At 30.5% G+C, this 14,174-nt stretch overlaps 1 protein-coding gene across 2 annotated transcripts; it reads left to right on the top strand.

Moving 5' to 3' along the window:
- Nucleotides 1–6,944: 6,944 nt before the first annotated feature.
- LOC103832563 (phosphatidylinositol/phosphatidylcholine transfer protein SFH13) lies at nucleotides 6,945–11,464 on the top strand. Of its 2 annotated transcripts, none has more exons than XM_009108587.3 (16): nucleotides 6,945–7,309; nucleotides 7,579–7,776; nucleotides 7,896–8,007; nucleotides 8,125–8,434; nucleotides 8,526–8,625; nucleotides 8,717–8,983; nucleotides 9,074–9,151; nucleotides 9,230–9,334; nucleotides 9,414–9,463; nucleotides 9,539–9,638; nucleotides 9,747–9,848; nucleotides 9,921–10,034; nucleotides 10,120–10,282; nucleotides 10,381–10,769; nucleotides 10,866–10,940; nucleotides 11,029–11,464. In XM_009108587.3, the coding sequence occupies exons 3-16, from the start codon at nucleotides 7,947–7,949 to the stop codon at nucleotides 11,047–11,049; spliced, it is 1,935 nt and encodes a 644-aa protein (XP_009106835.1). In that variant the 5' UTR covers nucleotides 6,945–7,309; nucleotides 7,579–7,776; nucleotides 7,896–7,946; the 3' UTR covers nucleotides 11,050–11,464. The 2 variants fall into 2 exon arrangements, with proteins under 2 accessions (XP_009106835.1, XP_009106836.1); XM_009108588.3 differs by having other exon boundaries at nucleotides 6,950–7,309; nucleotides 10,123–10,282.
- The last annotated feature ends 2,710 nt before the right edge of the window (nucleotides 11,465–14,174 follow it).

Raw genomic sequence — 14,174 nt, forward strand, 5'->3', positions numbered from 1 at the left:
GAACTAAAATTGAGGGTTTATTTCACAGGATTTTAAGTTGAGGGTTTTTTTTACGATTCATCTTTAGTTGAGGGGTTTAATTACTAAAAACCCTAAAAAAAATGTAACAAAAGAAACTACTATAGTCTATAGTAGTAGTACCATTCAGTTACTGAACCAAAAGTTAAACTGTGAATCTACATTCGTTTTTCACATTATGGGGCCCCTGTGTTTGATTCCATTAACCTTTCAAATCAGTAGGGTACAGTCACTTGTCTGGAGAATAGCCTTCTTACCAGTTACTACCCAAACATAGCAAACTCTCTACTATACCACCGACTGATTTAAATATTTGGTTTTAGATACAGTTTGACTTGCTAATCCATAACCCCACAAATATATACACTCATTTCGATCAGTAATCCTTACATAGTAATCGTCAAGAAACCTACACGTGTATGTTTCTAAATGGTGTACTGAGTTTTAAATTTTATTGAATAACAAATTAAAATGCTTATCGATCGTAGCAAATAATTCACGGGAAGAACAGAACGGTTCAATATTATCAAAAGGTTGAAAGCAAAGGAAGCCAAAGAGTTGACTCCAAAGATTAAAGAGACTGCGTCAGGCTTGTTCTCAAAGCCATACCCAATTCCCAGAGATTAAGAATGGATTAAACTTTTTTCCATGTTTCAATCTCTGAAAGATGATGGTAATTAGGAAATAAATAATAAGTGAAAGTAATGATTTTGCTTTTTAAGTAAGTGGTGATGTAAAGATTTTGATATAGAGTGATAAGATACACTCAGATTCAACCGAATTTAATTAAGTTCAATCACAGAATAAAAATATAATTATATTTAAATGTTTTGTTTGTTATATTTGGTAAATTTTACAAACATAATTAAATTTAGCTCTTAAAAGTTTCAAAGAAATAATAATTAAATAAAATTAAAAAATAATATTTTGGTTTCAAATATAAAACCAATATTTTAACTTTAATATTTTATTTTTGATTAAATTTCATTAATTAAAGAATGAATGGACATAATATACAAAGCGACTGTGAGGTATCTAAAAGCAAAAACTATGCCAAATTTTAAAAAGAGATCAGATTTGTAACAAAATGGAATATGAAAATATTTAAATATATAAATAAATATTTATCACTATTTTCTTATCATCAACATAAATAGACTCAACTAAAACTCTTTGAACCAAACTAGTAACTCTACATCCATATGAACAATGAAAGACGTGGAGTTACTTTATGAGTTGAATGATTTTGTAAAATTAGTTATGAAAATCTATAAAAAAAATGGAATATACAAAATTTATTTGTAATAGTTATCTATCTTATTAAAACTCAAGTACAAAATTGGAGTGTTTGGAGACTTGAATAGGACTATTAAAAAATTTAGACTGTTTGGAAACATGGATTGTAGTCTTTTAAAAAAAAAATATTTTTGTTTGAAAACAAGGATAGATTAAGAAAAAAAGTAATGGGCTTATGTTTTTTTTTTAAATTGAAAGTTATCTAGACCAGTTTTAAAATATACTAAAATGGGTCAATCTAATTGCCTACATTTTTTTTTCTAAACTAACCATAAAACAAAATTTAAAATTTATATACATATTTCAAATAAAAATAATAATTCAAAGTTGATTTATATTAAAAATTGATTCAAAAATATACATATATTCAAAACTGGATTTTTACTAAACTATTTTTCAATAACCATTATAAAACAATATTATCAATATATATAAGAAAAATATAATACAAAGCCCAATTTGAAATATCAACTTAAATTATGGTTTTTATATTTCATATTAAGTTTTAAAAATATAATATATGTAATTATTTATATGATGGTATGTATAAAATACTATTAATTATATTATTACTTATATGATGGTACATATAAAATACGATTAATTATATGATGACAAAATACAATATATAATAATGACTAGAGATGGGCTTTTGGGTACCCATACGGGTTTAGTTCTGATCGGTTTGCATTTCGGGTTTTCGGGGTCAAAGATTTCAGCCTTATTAGAATGTTTCTAAATTTTGGTTTGAGTTCGATTCGGATCTTTGCGGGTTTGGTTCGGGTTTGGATAACTAATTTAAATTATTTTTAAATTCTTAAATCATTATATATTTTAAATTTCTCAAAATGTATAAATAAAATAATATATTACGTATAAATTTGAATAACATATATCATAATACTTAAGCTTAACATATCAATTGACTTGATTTAAAATTTTGGATACGAAATCAATAATTATTTTAAGTATTTTTGGTGATTTGAGTATACTTTAACTATTTCAGATATTTACTTTAGACTATATATATATATATATATTTTCAAGTATTTACTAATTTAAAAGTATCATTCTTGATATTTTATATACGTTAAATCTAAAAATAATTAATATATATATAAGTATATAAATCTATTTTTAGATAAATTCGGATACCCAAATACTTCGGTTCGGATCAGATTCGGTTATCTAAATAACAAAATTTTGAATAATTAGAATATTTAATTAATTTATGTTCGGGTTTGGTACTATATTTTTGGATCGGTATTGGTTATGTTCCTCGGATTCATTTTTCCTAATACTAATAATTACATGAAAAACAAATATCAACATATTTTTTAAAATATACACCCGCGCAGGCGCGCAGGTCAAAGTCTAGTAATGACTTAAGAGACAAAACAATTAATAGAAAAAACATATTCAGATTTGTTACCATTTTTGTTTTTTAGACAGAGTTACAAAGCCAACTAGAAGACAACTACACAAATAAAAATAAATAAACACAAAGCTATACAGTAACAGGATCGTATAACCGCAAAAGTGCGAATACAATTCTTCCCACTTGTTTTTTTCCTAACAAACTAGTATGTATATGGTTAAAAGGTATTTTTATTTGCAAGTGTATGCTTCTTTGCTAATACATAACCACAAGTTAGAAAAAAACCTTCATCATTTGTTGATTAGTTTGCATTGCTCCTCTTCCAGAATCTTGATATATCTAAATATATAATTTAGGTTTTTAATATGTTTTAAGTAATGGCATCACTTGGATACATTTTCAATGTTCAGCAAAATAATATATGTATGCATATGCATGGACTCTGACCAATTCTTTTCATGAAAATGTATACCTATGTTAACGTATATCTACATTTGTAGAAAACTGAGGGTGGGCTTAATATTCATTATTAGTTTTAAAATAAATGTAAACTATGTAGGGTTTGTAAAATGTGTAGTATTTGAAAAATGACAGTATGAAATGTAAGTACAAAGTGGAATTGGGTAGCGAAAACGACCAATAACTGCAGAATTTTTGGGATTTTGGAATGAATTTATTTTAGAACAAATAGAACCAATGAAATGTGTATTATTATTGCTGTCATTCTGTGAAGAAAGTGACATTTCATTGGTTCTTTATAATTATTTGTTTATTTTAATATGAATTTTGTAGTTTATTCAAAAAGACTTTGGTTCAGCACTGCACTGCAAAACGGAGATTGCGCCATCTTCTTTGTCGCAATGTCAAGCTGCTCTCCATTCTTGGATTCTCTGTGTCACATCCAAATCTTTCTTTTTTTCACTTTTCTCACGCATACCCCAATTATTAAGAAAATATATTTTAATTTTAGTTTTTGTTATTTGACCATCTATTTAGCTCACCCGTGTTGTAGATAGTATATATACTATATACACTGACTGTTTACAAAAATAAATTGACACATACGTTACTCTCATATCTGAAGTTCACAAGGGCGGATTTAGAAATACAGTCTATTATATGAGTGTGCTATTATATGATATGTGTTAAAAAATTCCGAGTGCATACACACGCATAGATGTTTCTATGCTTAACGTTAGAGCATTTCCAATCCAACCTCAAATTCTCAAAATTTGAGGTTTTGTGTCATTCCAACTCAATTTCAAATTTTCAAATTTTGAAGTTTTGAATATTGAAACCTCAAATTTGAAGTTTCACTATTCAAAACCTCAAAACTATTTATTATTTTTTTGGATCCTTATAGTTATTACTCTTCACAAATACATAAACTAAACTTAATTTATAATAACTTAAGTACACAAAAATAAAATAAAATAAGATAAATACTACATAACATTAAAATAAAGTTCGCACAAAATAAAAATACATCAAATAAATTTCAAACATAATAAAGATACATTATATAATATTATAATAATGTGTGTTATATAATATATTAAATGTATGTTTTATAAGTATTTAGGAAGTTTTATCAATATTAGTAATTTTTGTTAATGTCAAAAACTATGATATAAATAAATAAATTTTTAAAGATTTTTTTAAGGATTCATGGTTGGAGCAATCAACACTCAAATCTTCATTTTGAAGTTTTGTCCTATTTAAAATAAAGTTTGGGTTGGAGATGCTCTTATATTGTATAGTCGATTTGATTTATATATTGAAAACTGGTCAATTCGGTTTTTAAATCATATATATATATATATGTATATATAAACTGAACCCATCAAAGGAAATATATGCTGTAAATATTTGTAATTCTGCCAAATTAATTTGTTCACATACGTTTTGCTAAAAATAAAAAAATTGTTCACATACGTGTATTGGATGCATCGCCTTATTGTATTATATACATGTAATGTACAATTGTACATGCATTTTCTACATAGTTTATATGATGTATATACATCATGAATAAATGTAAAAATGCATTATATTTTTAGTTGGACTACCGACTTCCCACAAAAAAAAAAACACTGACCAATAATAATGTAATTAGTGCTGTGGTCATTTGCTGGTGGGAGTTTCCACATTAAATGCTTTTAACTCAGATTTATTGTCCGTACGCAATCGAAGAGCGAGGTGAACATTTAATGGCATATGATGGTGTGATGATGCGTTTGGACAAAGGAAGAACGACACATTCGCTACAGCGGTAAAAGTAAAAAATAATCTTTTAAACAAAAGAATCATTATCAAATGATGTAATTTTCCACCGGACTGAACTGTATGTTCTAATAAGCTGTTCTTTTGAACATACTGTTATGTTTGATGGGGCCATTCTCATTTACTGCTGGACCGGTTTGACTTGTAATTAATTGTAACCCACGGTAAATATTAAGTAGGAATCTTGTAGTAATATAAATATTAAAAGTTAAAGAAATTAAAGTAGAAAATACTCTATTTGTTTCATTTTAAGTGTCGTTTTGGGTTTGTGCACATATTAAGGAAACAATTAATTTTATATATTTCTTATATAAAAATATATTTATCTATACACCTAACCATATTTCAACCAATAGAAAAATAAATTGTTTAATAAAATTAATAAATTTTTTATTGAAAGTTAAAAAATTACACTTATTTTGTAACGAAAAAAATCTTCTACAACGACACTTAATATGAAACTGAAGAAGTATGTTTTTGTTTAAAGGTGCAAAACTGGTGATATAAGTCTACGAGTGATGCAACTTGGAAGCAATAATTCCACATTTTATAAGCAGTTATTGATTTATATGATTCTGAGTTCCTGAGTGTATACTAGTATGAGATGTGGTATTTATCAGAACACAACAATTAATATATCAGAATGTTAGTATTTATTTAGTGCTTTAGACAATCCACAATCCTAGTATGAATCTAAAATGACGAGAGGGATGCATTGAATACAACAGACTGGGCAAGCATGACACGTGTCCATTTCCATATGTCGTTGTATGAAAAGTCAACTTACTCCAGTTGATTACCACCATTCTTTTGTTCTAATCAAAACAAAACACCTTTCGTGTCTTTTGAGAAACACTTTTAATTCTTCTAGAACAATACACAAGAAACTTTACGCATGGTAAGATACAAAGTTAATCAACCCTTTTCACCTCATTAATAAATCAGTTATTACGTCAATTGAGTAGTCTTTTATTTATCAAGTGCAGATATACTATCTAATTTTACAACCATTAAAATTTTTTTGAACTAGATAATAAAGATATAATATAATGCATAAGCAAGATAACAACTTTGAATAGTTCTCCTCTGCTTGTAAATTGTAATTCGATTTGAATTAAATAGTACAAGGTTTTTATTGCTAATAAGTGGTTAATAGTTCAAAAATAAATGGATACAGAAATTATGTGTCCGGACTTATTATATTAGAAAATACTCTTTCCGTTTCAAAATAATACATATTTTTAGAATTTTCACACTTTTTAATAAAACATATTAAAACTTAGTTATTACTGCATATTTTTTTTAAATTTTTAATTTTCTATACATTTAAGCCAATAAAAAGTTTAAAAACGCATTAATGTTCTTGAGCTTCACAATTTATCATTATTAATTGATAAAAATTGCACTGAAAATATAAAAAATATTTTTTTTGAAATAATTTTTTTCTCTCTAGAATATGCATTTTTTAGAAAAAAATGGAGGGAGTACTACTTTGTAGAAGTAATAGTAAATCAACTAAAAATCCCAAACTTGAACAAAATGATCTCTGTTGTATAGAAAACGAGAGAAACAAACCAATCTTTTTTAAACTTTTTTTTTTCATTTGTCTTCATCTAATCTCTCTGTCTTAATGTATTTCACTGTGTAAGACTTAAATATCTGATTTTACAAGCAACATTTTTAAAAAAGAAGAAGCAAATACTGTTATTACATTTAGCCAAGAAGAATGTAAATGAAGATAGTGATGTTTGGAAAGAGTAGTGTACTTGCTACATGTAATGAATAGAACAATTGATTAAACAAATGTACTAGAACCAAATAATTTTTTTAAAAAATGGGAAGTTGAAATCTTACCTTTGGATCTCAATAATTTAATACTCAGTAGTAAAAAAGGGAGAAGGGGAAGAAAAGGACAGAAGGCATGCAAAATGAAGGCAGACCAAGTTAGGGTAAAGATAAAAGCTGCTTGCAACCTTTTTTTACCTTCCCCCATTGTTTTTACAGAAGAATAGGGGACCAACAGGAAAATACCAAACCTATCGAATTTTTAATTTATTGTTACATTTTTGTATTTTTTAGAAAATGAAAAAAAATGCAAAAGGGAATATAATTAAGTGGCGAAACTCAAGACTAACAAAAGTAGAAGAAAGAAGAACAACACGCGAGATCTATCAAACATCTTTACTTATCCGAGGGAGGGGAGTTTTCGTATGATTGCGTCTTCGTCTCTTAATTCAACGTTTGTAGCCGTTCGATAACAATCTCTCAATCCGATCTAGATTACGATCGTATTGGAATCGGTGAATGAGATCGTGGTTTCATCTTTTAATTAAGGTAAACCTCAGAGTTTGGAGTCCTGTTTCATTTTCACTGTTTTGTCGGTGGGTGAGATCCGATTGCTTTCAATCGGCATTGCCGCGATATATCTAGTGGGTATTTAGAGTGTCGGTGAGGAGAGGATGAGGAGATTCGTGGTCTTCGTTTCCATGCTTGCTGTTTCATTTTTAACGGTTTCGTTTCATTTAAAGTTTCGAGCTTTGCATTTATGGCGACCTTGAAGTGATGATGCGTTTCCCTTTTTTTTTTTTTTTTTTTCTCTTCAGGGGAAGACAAGTGTAGGATGAAGACTTTAAATGCATAGGAATCGAAGTTAAATGCATTCTTAAGCCCCACCTTAAGAGCAGATCTGGATTCTTTTTTTTTTTTTTTTCCTGGCTCTCTGCTCCATTTCCGACACAAAATCAAGATGGTGATATGATTACTCTGTTGTGGTAGAATTTATCGAGAACAACAACACAAAGGTTAAGTTTTTTTACGTTCTATGTTACTGTTTTTTTTTTTTTGTTAATGGATTTGTTGTAATCGCTGCTTTAGTTTAATTTCTCATTCTTTGACTAACCGTTACTCTCTGTTCCTGCAGGTTTGTATTATTGTCTCACAAGTGATGGTCGTATAACTCAAAAGCACATGCATGTCCTCTCTATCCGCTTTGCATCAACCAGAATCTTTCCCTTTTGATCGAGATATGTCAGGTACACAATTTGTTGTTGTTTGTTATAAATTATTCCCTGTGGATGACATAACAGTAACACAAGCAAGATAGATATTGAGACTTTGTCTGATACTTATTTTGATTTGACTTTTTCAAGGAGTTGAAGAAAATGGAGCCCTTGACGAAATCAGGGAGAGAAGATCAGACTTTGAAATCTCTGAAGAAGATGAAAGACGCCGCTCAAAGATCGGGAGTTTGAAGAAGAAGGCCATTAACGCTTCCACCAAGTTCACTCATTCTCTGAAGAAAAGAGGGAAAAAGAAGATTGACTACCGGTTTCCTCCAGTTGTCTCTATTGAAGATGTAAGGGATGAGAAAGAAGAGAGCGTTGTGCTTGAGTTCCGCCGTAACCTTCTCGAGAGAGACTTGTTACCTCCTAGACATGATGAGTACCATACTCTTCTCAGGTTACTTCATTTTGTCCTTCTTAAGTTTACATTGTGATGTGTTGTTAAAGGGGTTGTCACAGCTAAATAACTCTTCATTTTAAAAATATAGATTTTTGAAAGCGAGGGATTTCAACATTGAAAAAACCATCCAGATGTGGGAAGACATGCTTAGATGGAGAAAAGAGTATGGGACAGATACCATATTAGAGGTAAGGAAGCCATTGATTTAAGCTGGAAACCAGCTTTGTTTGTTGCTCTATATAATATTAGTTGGATTCAAGATCAAATATTTTTATGTAGGATTTTGAATTTCAAGAACTGGAAGAAGTTCTGCAATACTATCCTCAAGGCTATCATGGAGTTGACAAGGAAGGAAGACCTGTCTACATTGAAAGGCTTGGAAAAGCTCATCCCTCCAAGCTTATGCGTATCACCACCATTGACAGATATCTAAAATACCATGTGCAAGAGTTTGAGAGAGCTCTCCTTGAGAAATTCCCTGCATGCTCCATTGCAGCAAAGCGTCGAATCTTTTCCACGACTACAATACTGGATGTGCAAGGACTGGTATTTAATTTAAGCTATGCTTTGAAGCAGACCTTGCTCTTTTAGTGCATCCACATTCTTAGCTATGGAGTGTCTCATGTTTAATCACAGGGCATGAAGAATTTTTCACAAACAGCTGTGAATCTTGTGGCTGCCATGTCGAAGATAGACAACAGCTACTACCCTGAGGTACTTTAGTTTCTCAATTTATATCTACATCGCATATACATACCAGGTTGTTTCAAACCATCAATTTTTTTTTTGCAGACTTTGCACAGAATGTTCATTGTAAATGCTGGAACAGGTTTCAAGAAGATGCTTTGGCCTGCTGCTCAGAAGTTTCTTGACGCAAAGACCATTGCAAAGATACATGTACTGCTCTCAACCTAGTTAATTTTCTCTTTACCCAATTATTGCCATGTGTACTTTATTCTTATTTCTGATGCTGCAGGTACTAGACCCCAGATCTTTATCCAAATTACACGAAGTCATTGATTCAAGGTAGTTTGTTTTCCATTCAAATCAGATATCATTTGAAACCAATACTTACCAGATCCAAATGGTCTGTGCTTGTAGTCAATTGCCAGACTTCCTCGGAGGTTCATGCTCTTGCTTTGGCGAGGGAGGGTGTCTTCGCTCTAACAAAGGACCCTGGAATGATCCTGAAATAATGAAGGTCTTTTATAACTTTCTATCAACTTCATAATGAATATCTACATCTTTTTTTATAATTTAATCTGTATTTTTACATGAAACTGATTTTAGATAATGTGCTTTGTATCAGCTTCTCTACCATGGAGAATCATCACTCTTTAGGCAAATCAGTAGGAAGCTGAGTGACCCGCAGAATTCTTCTTCATCCTACATAAGTATACATCCATCAAAGGTAAATGGCACTTTCAAGCCAATATCTATGTTCTAGAACTTATTTTTTGACGAATCAGCTTTGAACTTTTAGGCTATGCAAGCTGAGAGTTCAGCAGCAGAATCTGAATCATGTTCTGATGTTCCTACTTCTCTAACTGGAAGAATGTGCTCAGCCTCTGCTCATGTGAATCCAGTTTCTGAGGATGTGAGTTATTTGTTGTGTTGGTACATTTGTGTCACAGCACCACTCTAGTTTCATAACACTGACTGGAGCAATATGATCTATGTAGCAGGCTAGGGCATCAGATGTTAACGGCTATTATAGTTGCGATGACAAGTTTGACATACCTAACATAGCTACAAACCGAAAAGGACAAGAAAGGCAATCCCATTACCAAATGATCGAACTCAATCAAGCAACACTCGGTTTAAAACGTGAAACATCTCCACCAGGTTATACTTCAGGCTTTGCTGTTAATCAAACGGCCCTTAGCGTTGAAAATCACGAATTCCGCAAATAGTTTTCTCACATGTTAAATTTCATCTTCCAGGTACTCCCATCATCCGATGGCTTCACGATTTAAGGGGAACAATGGACATCATAAGAACTGAGAACGTAGCGAAAAGAATACTTGCGTTGTTGCTGAAACTAGCAGCAGTTTTTCGTTGTATCCCGTTTCAGATTTTGAGGAGGAAGAATACCATTACTCCTTCAATTCCAACGGAAGATGAGAACAGGAGCAGACTCATCTCAGCTCCCACAGAGACCACAATGAAAGACAAGATTCGTCCCTGTTTGGAACGTATTCAGGAACTGGAGAAAGTGTACGAGGAAATGAGGAACAAACCGGTTGAGATTCCGGTAGAGAAGGAGAGAATGCTGATGGATTCTCTAGACAGAATCAAATCGGTTGAGTTTGATCTTGTGAAAACAAAGCGGGTAATAATATGCTGCCTGCTTTTCCTTAATTCGTTTCTCACAAGCTCTGCATAATTGTAGCTTGGAATTGACATTTTTTTTTTCATTTGGTTGCAGGTTTTGCACGCTACAGTGGTGAAACAGATGGAAATAACTGAAATGCTGGAAAGTTTACGAGAGTCCCAGCTTCACGTAAGTTTAAGTCCCCCCTAGGTTGATTATCTGTAGTGAAGAATATTGAGATTGAGCTAACACCCATAGATTGTTCTATTTTGTGCAGAGAAGAAGATTGTTCTGTTAGAAAAAAACAGAAGACAACATCTTCTGCTGAGTTTTTGCATAAATACAACTCCAGACGTCTGCACATACAGAGAAAGAGAACATATTTTCTAAAAGAAGAATCTTCTTTATATTCTTACTCCTCTAACTTGGGCCACACGCCATTTTGTTTATTTTCTCATAGGTCCATCTACTTCCACTTCTTTAAGTTAGAAAAAAGGAGAAGAAGAAGATAGGGACAGAGAAAATCTTTGATGGTTTAGAATGTAGATTTGAGATGAGAGTTCTGAGTATAAAAGCTGATTTCAAAGCCTTTTGTTGTAATCAGAGTAGAGAAGAAACTAGACTAGAAAAAAACAAGAAAAGTGTGAGATCCTGTTTAAGGTTATGAACTTATGATAATGAAAAACACAACGAGTCTCTCTTTATTTGGTTAATAACATGAAAGCAAGAAGAAAAGAGGTTGTGAAGAAGTATAATAGCCATTATTATTTAGGATCTAGTGGTTTGTCCGCGCGAATTTCAAAAATATTTTATTTATCATTTTTCATGATTTGATTATGATGTATGAAATATTATTTATTTATTTAATTTATTTAATTTTACTTTTATCATTTTCCAGTTGAAATTTGTTTTATGATACGATATCCAGCTTTATTTTAGTTGTAGTTAACCAAATTTCATAAATGAAAAAGTTTTAGTGAAGATATTTTCATTTAACGATATATATTAATTTATCTATTTGTTTTAAGTAAGCCCATAGTTGAGATAATTTTATTTCTATTCTTTTTGTGCTTCTCTGATCATTTATACTATATATATATATTATTTTTTAATATCCTTATTAGTATTTGATTTTTGCTCGAAGAGTTTTTAAAAATGAAGAAATAATGTTGGGAAAACTGTTTTTTTAGAGCAAAAAAATGGTAACTATGTCCCTTTAGACTAATCTATATTTTGTGTCATATTTTCCTATAACACCCTTTAATATTTTTGAAAATAAATTTAATAAATAATTTTACAAACAAAAAAATTTTGGAAAAATAGTAACTTTTGATAAACTACCTATATGAACTTAGTGATATTTTTTTCAGTTATAAAAAAGTTAAAATTATAAATTTCATATTATGTTCTAAATAAAGTAGAAATGACATTCTACGAAGTAGAAAACGAAATCCACTTTTTCCATTGAATCTACAATGTTTAGAATACGTGATCTACGTAAATAGGAGTATTCTAAAAATATTTAGAATACACATTCCGCGCTTAACCTATCATTCTAAAATCTTTAGAAATCAAAATCTACACATTAATATAAATCTAAAACACGTAGAAACTGACTTCTACAGATTTACTATAAATCTAAAACATGTAGAAATCAAAATCTAAACATTACTATAATTCTAAAAAACTGTAGAAACCGATTTCTACATATTAGTTGTATTCTACGGATAAAAAATCAGTTCCTAAAAATATGGAAACAAAATATTTGGGAATATTCACTTTTATATTTTGAAAAAAAAAATCGATTTTTAAAAAAAAAATAAAAAAACGAAAAAGGAACAAAAAAATAAAAAAAAAAAACGAAAAAAAATAAAAAAATTACAATTTTAAGGGCATTACTGCCATTTTGAAAACAATTAGTCTAATAGGACATAAATTAGTATAGATTAGTATAAAAGGACATAGTTACCATTTTTTTGCTCTAAAAAAACAATTTTCCCAATAATGTTTTATATTCTACAAATTTATTTAGATTTCTTGTCTATATTGCGACTCGCTTGTCCTTCCCGGCTGCAGTGTGATCACTGGTTTGTAAGGTTGATTGGACAAAGGTTGAACCCTTTTGAGTTTTGAATGTTATCATCAATAATACAGAAGATCATGACTATCAACGGGGAGAGTATATTCTACCTATGGATTTGTTTTAATCCTTTGGAAATAAAACTTATTCAAACTTATATAATAAATTAAATTCATAATATTGATAGATATTTGAAAACAAATGATGAATTTTTTTTTCATTAGTAAGGTTTTATTGTTCTCTGACTTTTATTTTTTATAAGTTTTGGTTTTCAATAATATTTTTAAGTAATTTTGTTCTTGCTGTGTATTTCACGATCTGTTTTCTTGTTATAAACGCAAAATATAAATATTTATATGCTAATATTTTTTATAATAATTAGTTTAATTTTTTCCTAGTTCAAAGTTTATATTACAATCTTCAAAATATTAGGAGAGACTAATTATTTTCAAAAATTTATGGATTATTTAGTGTACAGATACCTCATAATAAATTGAGATTATATGTGTTATGGTTCATTTAAAGCATCAAAATTTCACTAAACAATATAACCATTGTTTTAATAATTTTGGGCATTTGGCGTTGAACTTCGGGTGGTTGGGTGGTCTCCGTCGCCTGAGTGTTCGTCGATGGCAACTTATGTTTGGACATCACATCCCAGCGCCGGCATTTGTCTTTGATAAATGATGGTATTGTTGTTCAATTCCTTCATTGTGGAGGTTATGAACCGATTGCGGCATTGAAGCCGCTGGTACTCCAAATCCGCCTTTTTTCCTGTGGTGTAGTGTGGGCTTCGTACCCTTCAGGTCGTTTTTGAGCCTAATAAATGCTCAGTTTGGTTATTGCGGGTGTGCTAGGCCTCTGCTGTTGCTGTATGTTCGTGTGGGCAAGTGCTATGAAGCCTTCGGCGAGCTGTTTTCGAATGGGCCATTATTTTTAAGAGCGAATCACCGGGGAGGCCAAAATTACCGGGTTTCGACTCTCGGTTGAACTTGGCTCATTCTTTTGCGGCAAGCGGAGTGCGGATTTGGTCGAGCCTCGGGATAGCGGTTTTGGTTATTGTGTCTGCCTTGCCTTGTCATAGCTAGCTTGAGTTTGTGTTTAGGTATTTTTTTTCGTTTGTCTGTTTCTTGTCATTCTCTGTAATTCTGTCAAAAATGAAAAAACTGGTAATAATATCTTTACATTTTTACCAAAAAAAAAATTTGGTAGTTTAAGACTACATATCACTTTAAGGAAGTAGATACAATACATAAGTTAAAGGCGTTTTAGTGGTGAAATTTATTTTTATCATTGTTTTTTCAATTTTTTTTCAGTAACACAAAATATGTGATATATTTGGA

The sequence above is a fragment of the Brassica rapa genome, chromosome A08, assembly GCF_000309985.2.
Source record: "Brassica rapa cultivar Chiifu-401-42 chromosome A08, CAAS_Brap_v3.01, whole genome shotgun sequence".
Classification (NCBI taxonomy): domain Eukaryota; kingdom Viridiplantae; phylum Streptophyta; class Magnoliopsida; order Brassicales; family Brassicaceae; genus Brassica; species Brassica rapa.

Excerpts from the sequence above, each read along its gene's own strand:
- LOC103832563 (XM_009108587.3), top strand. The coding sequence starts at position 7,947 with ATGTCCTCTCTATCCGCTTTGCATCAACCAGAATCTTTCCCTTTTGAT. Across the intron at positions 8,626-8,716 it reads GGACAGATACCATATTAGAG|GATTTTGAATTTCAAGAACT; the intron begins GTAAGGAAGCCA and ends ATTTTTATGTAG. Across the intron at positions 9,464-9,538 it reads CACGAAGTCATTGATTCAAG|TCAATTGCCAGACTTCCTCG; the intron begins GTAGTTTGTTTT and ends CTGTGCTTGTAG.